General features: G+C 33.9%; 2 protein-coding genes across 2 annotated transcripts; both read left to right on the forward strand.

The window, feature by feature from the left end:
• Positions 1-938: 938 nt before the first annotated feature.
• On the forward strand, positions 939-2070 carry LOC129571025 (probable cytochrome P450 313a1; the record flags this gene model as incomplete). The annotated part of the gene is given in 4 exon segments (XM_055450760.1): positions 939-975; positions 977-1072; positions 1517-1835; positions 1837-2070. Coding segments are annotated over 4 exon segments (686 nt in total), but the record flags the coding sequence as incomplete, so codon positions are not given.
• A 1562-nt stretch (positions 2071-3632) lies between these two features.
• On the forward strand, positions 3633-5428 carry LOC129571026 (cytochrome P450 4C1-like). The gene has a single exon (XM_055450761.1). The coding sequence runs from the start codon at positions 3750-3752 to the stop codon at positions 5238-5240; it is 1491 nt and encodes a 496-aa protein (XP_055306736.1). The 5' UTR covers positions 3633-3749; the 3' UTR covers positions 5241-5428.
• The last annotated feature ends 2768 nt before the right edge of the window (positions 5429-8196 follow it).

The raw sequence follows: 8196 nt of genomic DNA on the forward strand, positions 1-8196 counted from the left end.
ACAAACCCATTGCAATTTCCAATACTTGGCAATTAAATCCATCGGTCTGACATACTAAAACTAAGACTAGATATTCCAAGCTTCATCATGTATTCGGATATTTGAACCTTTAATCGCCCCAGATCAAATGGCAGTTGTCAATACTCAAAAATCGAAATTCCTTAAATTATGCCATGGTTTGCAATGTGTATATCAGCTGATTTGCATTGACTCGCGGACTTGCTATAAATGCCATACGCTTGAGTCTTCACGAATCTCCGTAAATTGGCGCGAGTCAGTGCGAGTCCCTGCGATTCAGCGCAAATCATTTTTAATTTATATGGAAATCATACGAGTTTTGCGGACTCGTGACGACAAATAAGCCCCTAGTGAAAAGAGATGAATACAGTGAACATCGTGCTTGCATGCAATATGTAAATATCTCAGTTATAAACGAAGATTTTATTCCATGACTTTTATAATTTTCGTATGAGTGAATTCAAAAAATAAAATAGTCATTGACCGATTATAAATACGCTTTTATGTACATTAACAACAAAATATTTTTCAAATTTATTTCGTCATATGAAGAAATTGTCGGTTCATTCAGCTGTCCTTACAAGCGCACGTGTGTTAAAAATTAAATTCAATGATTTAACGAATTTATAAATGGGCAACCGCGTTCGTTAGTTCGATTAGAGTACTAGTTTACGATAAATGTGTTCGGTTTTATTTACTTCTTGAATAAAATTTTTTGGAATGTTTCATGGAGTTTTTTCTAGTGGTTTTCCTACTACTATGTTGCATTATATATGGTGAAATAAAAAAAATGGTTTATCAAAAAGAAATTACGGTATTTTGAATCCCCGAAGCACTTGCCGATCCTTGGTGTGGCCGCCCGTTTTATTGGAAAACCAAATGAACAGCTTTTGAAATAATTTTTGATATTTTCAATGAAGTTAAATCGACACCGATGCAATTATGGTTTGGACCGTTACTTTATTGGCATATCTGAACCGGAAGATGTTCAAATTATTTTAACTCACGAAAATTGCTTGGACAAACCATATTTTAACAATCATCTACACTGCAAGTCATCCATAATTTCTGCGAGCAGAGAAGTTTGGAAGCCATTCAATATCGTATGGCTTTTATTTCGCTCCATTAAAATAATGATTATTGTTACATAGAACATACAAAAGGTTTCACTTTTTAAGTTTTTACCGGCAGGTACGGCTCGCTATTGGTTACGTTGGGACTTAACATACTCTTTGACTAAAGTGCATCACGACGAACAACGGCTGCTCAAGGTCGGCAACGATCTTTTTGAAGTCGCTTTGAAGAGGAAAGACAACGAATTGAAATTTATGACGGTTTAACAAGTCAACAACAACACAAATCAACCATATGCACGAAATTGTCTAGAAAAGTGCATTTTTTTGGAGCAAGACGGAATATTTAATCGTGATAATATTTTGGATCAAATGCGTTTGATTGTTTTTGCTGGAACGGATACTTTATCTTTCACCACATTTAGTACATTGTTAATGTTGGCCATCAATCAAAAGCATCAAGGCGCCGTATTGGAGGAGCTACGATCAGTTTTTGAAGCGGCCAATTGTGATGTAACTCTGGCACATTTGACAAGCATGCAGTATTTGGAACGTGTTATCAAGGAATCTCATCGAATATTCGCCCAAGTGCCTTTTATCGGGCGAAAAACCTTCGCTGAGATACAATTGGCCAAAGGCTGCGTCCCAAAAGATACAATGGTAATAATTAATATTATGCATTTACATCGATATCCAAAAATTTGGGGTGAAAATGTTCTCGAATTCGATCCGGATAGATTTTCACGCGAAAAATATTGCCAAACGTCCACCGTTCAGCTACATACCATTTTCGGGCGGAAGCAGGAATTGCATCGGCATAAAATACGTCATGATGTCGGCCAAAATTACATTGGCTCATTTGTTGCGACGCTATAAATTCACCACAGATCTTAAATTTGAGGATATTCGAGTGAAAACACACCTTGTGCTTGAAGTGACCAATGAAAGTGCGCTTCGAATTAACAAAAGAAATTTCTAGTCTAGAATTGATATTATGTTTCAGACATTTTTTGTTTCGATGTTGTGAATTCTTTCAATTTAAATAACTCACAATACTTTTTTGTGTTCATGCAACAATAATTTTCTTTCAATTTGTTTTAGTTTTTGGTGGAGGCAGTGAAGTTGAAAAGGTCACATGAAATGATCAAATTTGTTGATTGTAGTACTGGAGAAAAATTTCACGACCTCAAATTTGACCAAATGCAAATCTTATACAATTCATCCACAACCTAAACACAAACTTATGAAACGCATTTTGTCCATCGATTCTTCTGATAAAAACAATAATCCATTTCGTCTCCACACATTAAGTCAAAAAAGTGCATTTTGGTAATTCGAAACCAAAACCTGAATGAAATCATATGATTAGTAATAGTAATAATAATAAGCGGAATATCATATTGAGAGGGGAGAGACAAAGAGACAGAGATAGTAAAACTATGCGTAGTATTAAACTAAGAAATCGCTTGGGAGTTGAGTCGCTTGACTTTGCGTGTTTGAATTGCATGTATAGTAGTAAAAATTAAATCAATCATTCAATTCGAAAATTACGGAGACTAAGTACCTATATCGTCTATTTTCTGTTTCGTTACAAAAACATAGGAAAAAAAGCACACAGAATGTGTGTTATACCGGTTTCAACTTTCTTACAAACTACACAGATTAAGCGGTGTGATCGTGTCCGATTCATATCTGCATGTTATGCACAGATGAATGAAGAGTACATACCTCGAGTCGTTGTTAATATTGAATGACTCAACATGTAATTCCAAATGTTTTTACTGCCACATTATTTTTATGTAATCGCTTAACGCTCCAACGAACTGAACCGAGGATGGTGTGATTCACTGGTGTAATTTTATTTCTCTCCTTCTGATAATGAAGATAGAAGTGTTCAAATGACTCTCTTTAAGAAAACCGGACTTTAATTGTAACTCAGATTATACAATGTGAGTTACCACACTTTTGATTTTTTCTTTATGGAAAGTTTAATGGGTCTGATAAATTGATTATTATGCAATTTTTTTCTGAAATGCATTAACTTCATCTGCATGTCATCATCACTTCGGTTTGAGAAAAAGGAGAATTCGAATTAGAGTTCTCATTGTCAAGGTAATGAATGGCTTGTTTCTCACGAAAAGAGAGCTTTAGTACTCTACTACAATAAAAAAAATTAGAAAACGTGACGAAAAAACATCCCAAAAATATTTAAATTTGTATGTTAGATTGAAAGAGAAAAGAAAGACAACGAAAATCATCTATAAGTTTAGGTTTAAAGACCTCCAACACACCGGTTTTAGCTCACTCTCTCTGGTGAACAGAGTCCGCCAGCACCGCATTAATTGTATATTTTTGTTCACATCTTGAAACATGTGAAAATAATTTGTCAATTCTAAAGTATTTTCAGGCCATTGTAGCATCATCTCATAGTTTGATTCATTACAAAAAAAAGAGAAGTGGTACAAATTCAGCCACCAATTTGGGACATAAGACACAAATACCATTGCAGTGTTCATAATAAATAATAGCTGGAGTGTTATAAGCATAACACTCAGATCGAAATGGTCAGTTGCGAAACGACTTGTGCAAAGACAGCAAGCCATCTTGGCCGTACTCTCTCGGTGAAATTTAAATTTCTCTTGAACGTTAAACAACAAAATGATTGGTGAAGTACTTGTGGTGTTTTCAATAGTATCTACAATTATCTTAGTTGCAGTTGAATGTTGGAAAGTGTATTTGAATGAAACGAAACTCAAAGCATTTCATCATCAAACAAGTATTCCAGTTTTTGGCCGGGCATTACATCTTTTGGGCAAAAACAATGAAGAAATTATGGAATCGTTTTGTCAAGATCATGACGATCTGACCTATATTTGGGTTGGACCTATCCTTTTGTTCCATGTTTCGTCGCCCGAAGATTTTCAACAAATTTTAACGTCGGATAAGTGTTTAAAAAAAGCATTTGTATATGAATTTTTATACAATCGCACCGGTATATTGACCAGTGAGCCGAGTATATGGAAAGAACATCGTCGAGCATTGAATCCGACACTCGGTCCGAAAATGGTGAAAAGATTTATACCGATTTTCAACGATAAATCACGAAAAATGGTCGATCTGATGGAACGAAAACTTGGTAGCAAAATTGATATGCAACGAACTATGTTCAAGGCAGCGGCTGAAACAATTATGACCGCATCGTTTGGTCTGAATTGGCCAATGCAGAATAAACGTGGCGACGATATTCATGATTTGATCATATTCATATTGGAAGGACTGCAGAAGCGTGTTCAACGTGTTTGGCTTTGGAACCCCGTCTACAAATTTACACAAGAATACAAACGAAATATTGTGAAATTTCTAGCATTTTATCGATTTAATCGCAGTGCATTAGAAACGAAAAAAATGCAATTGGCCGAAAAACTTGAGCATGGTGAAGATGAACTTGCAATCGCCAAAGAAAATCACAACCAGAATTATTTGCAAAAATGTTTGCAATTGGAGTTCGAACAAAAATGGACGGACTTGGAAGTTTGTGAAGAAATGGACACGATTTTCGTTGGCAGTGTAGATACATCAGCAACAACAATTTGTGGTATTACATTAATGTTAGCCATTCATCAAGAATATCAAGAGCGTGTTGTTGACGAAATGCGTGAAATTTTCGAAGATGTTGACGAACCAGTGACCAATGAGCATCTTGCTCGAATGACATTCTTGGAACTTGTCATCAAAGAATCAATTCGGCACTTCCCAATTGCACCTTTTATTGGACGTGAGTGTACAGCTGATTTCGAGATCAACGGCGGTGTCATTCCAAAAGGTTCACAAATCTTCTTAAACGTACTTCGAATGAATAAAAATCCCAAATTTTATGGTGAAAATGCACATGTATTTTATCCAGAGAGATTTTTACCTGAAAATTGCTCAAACTGGCATCCTTATCTTTACGTTCCGTTCTCCGCTGGTCCAAGAAATTGTATTGGCGCACGTTATGCTTGGGCTTCGCTTAAAATAGCTATGGCATATATTTTGAGACGTTTCAAACTCACAACCCACTTGAAAATGCAGGACATTGTCATAAAACCGGAATTGCTTTTAAAAATTGGCAACGAAGATCCAATTCGCCTCGAAAGAAGAGAATGGTGATGTTAACAAAAATTCCAAAGACGAATACCAGCCAAATCAATAATAATATTCTTTTTTTGCTTTAACAGCTTTTCATATGCGTTGCGCAAAAAGTTGAATAAACCTACAGTATCCAAATATCAGTTTTTCGCATTTATACTTTCGTTTTAGGTAGCATCATCAGAATAAACAAAAAAACATCATTGCAACTGACTTTCATTTTTATTATTCTCCATTCGCATCCGATTTTGTTCATAATAAAACTTTTACTTTTTTTCAGCACGATAATATTTTACATTTTTTTTATTTGCACGTATTAAAATGAATGTGTCTTTTGCCAAAAATACACGTAATAAAACATATATAGCGTTTTTAAACATTTGGAATCTTTAAATTTCCTTAAACGAACTGGTCCCAGTGACTAGAAAACTTGAGAACTAGAATCTTTTCGAATATTTATTAGAATTACAACAAAAAACCAGTAAACGTCAGTTAATAAAAGGTATTGTGTCGACTATTTTATTGAACAATAGTTGTTTGTTTTTTTCCTCATTTGTTGAAGAAACCGCTATTTTTTTAATCAAATCAGAGAAATTTGAAACATTGTTGAGGTTGAAGCCATTTCGTTTCACATTGAATAACTGTTGTAATCTCTCTGATTGACGTAGTGGTTGATGGCGTACATAGTTCAAACCAATGTCAAACCTACACTGTTTTTCACAGCAGTAGCTATGTTTAAATACAAATCTTGAAATAAAATTAACAAAGCGTGAAATAAAAGTGACACAACGGGTAATAAAATTGACAAATAGGTTCCATAAATTTGACAAAAATTAAAAATAAATTTAACAAAACTTGCAATAAAATTAACATTTCTTTCAATAAAATTGCCACGTTGAGAAATTAATTTTGACACAAGTGGCAATAAAATTGCCAAAATAGGAAATTAACTTTGACAAAACGGGCATAAAAATAACATATTTTGCAATAATACTGACCAATATTTTTTGGATATTGTTATTTTTATTGCCTGTTGTGTCAAAATTAATTTCACAAAGTGTCAATTTTATTGAAGGTAATGTAATTTCCATTGAAAATTGTGTGGAAATTAATTTCATTATGTGTACATACTACATATAATACTGTACTCTCTTCTTGCCATGAAATTTATGAGCTCATTCAGAGACATCATCACCCACATCTAGAAAACAAATCAAATCGCTCTGGTAATTCAAAATCTCAAGTATCCATATTTACATTATATGTTTTGGATATTGCACAAATTAACGATGATTGAAATAATGTAAAGAAGAAATGAACAGAAAACCCTTTTCTGCTTTATATTTTGTCATTTTCTCCATATCTTATGCTTTAACAATGTTTGACGTTTGGAACTGCTGTGGAAATTTTGTTGGGAGCGCCGCCAACCACAAATCTCCGTAACTATACGTTTGTGTGAAAGTAAAGTCTTTGTGTGTACGTTCGTGTGAATGCAAAGAGTCTATGTCTATTGACTAGATCGAGAGGAGAGTAAGTTCATCTGACTTTGTTACGAAAGAGGAGAGTAAGTTTCTTTCGACTCAAAAAAGGTTAAAGGCGAGTATGTTGTTGGGAGCGCCGCCAAACATAAATTTCTGTAACTATACGTACGTCTTAAAGTAAAGTCTTTGTGTGTACGTTCGTGTGAATGCAAAGCAAGGAGGAAACTACTACTACCGCATGATTCATATTAATACAATCTAGTACAACACCAATTCTGATAAATTACAAAAAATTCTGCGCAATTCAAAACAATTCCAATCAATCCTGATGTTTCTAAGTCAAATTTGATGATGATTAACTTCAAAAATTGCAAATATAGGGTCATCTAGCATCTCAAAGGAATGCTTAAGCGCATGAATGTTCAATCTTATCGAAATAACTTCAGATAGGGCGTTTTTAATTGTACATAGGTCTCACTTCCAATTCAATATTTCACTTCAAATAGGTAAAGGCTTTATGATACATAAAATATTTTCAAAATAGAAAACAGAGCTAGAATTGAGTCTTGTAGATCAAACCAAGTCAAATATGTTCTGGAAGTAAAAATCTTCAATATGCATTCAAATGAATGGTAAATGTCCCTATATTTGCGATATTTTAAGTTGATCATCGCCAAATTTGACTAAGAAACATCGGAATTGATTTGAATTGCGCAGAATTTTTTTAGAATTTTTCAGAATTTGTGTTGTACTAGATTTTATTAATATGAATTACGCGGTAGTAGTAGTTTCCCCCTTGATGCAAAGAGTCTATTCGTGCGTTGTACAAAGAGATGTTGATTCGTGCCGCCATATGCATATTTCTTTGTTTGATTCAAAGGCTTTTTTCGTCTGTGAATTTTCCAATAAACGAACGTTCGAAACCAACGTATTAACCCTCAACTGCATGAATTTTACCTAGATCTGGGATTATTGGTATTTAGTTAATTTTGGGACACATATAACGAAATCGGAGAATAGTCAAATCCATTGTTCAAAAGTGTTAAAGAAGCGATAAGATTTTTGCCTCAACTGATATTGCAGTTGAAATACAGTTAGCGCCACAAACAATTTTCAGTTGTCAACAATAACTTTGTGGTGAATTCAACAACAATGTTTGATTTGAAAAAAAGAGACGATAAGATTTGTTTTATTGTTTCATACAAGCACTTAAATCTTATATAAATTATAATTAAACCGAATTATTTGGCCGAGAAATACTTAGTTGAAACTAAAAATAATGTGTTGTGCGATTTCACAATATTATTGTTATTATTATTTATATGTATATTTCAATCGTTTATCGTGTTACACACAAAGTTTCTTATTCTGGATTCAAATACTGTTATTAATATTTTCACAAAATTCACATTTACATACAGACAGACATTGCAAACACCGCTGACAACTTTTCGGTGAATTCAGTGTCTGTGTTTTACAGGCTTTGTTATGCGCTA

This window comes from Sitodiplosis mosellana, unplaced genomic scaffold (assembly GCF_009176505.1).
Source record: "Sitodiplosis mosellana isolate CC-2019 unplaced genomic scaffold, AAFC_SMos_1.0 Smas_scaffold_1110, whole genome shotgun sequence".
Lineage (NCBI taxonomy): Eukaryota > Metazoa > Arthropoda > Insecta > Diptera > Cecidomyiidae > Sitodiplosis > Sitodiplosis mosellana.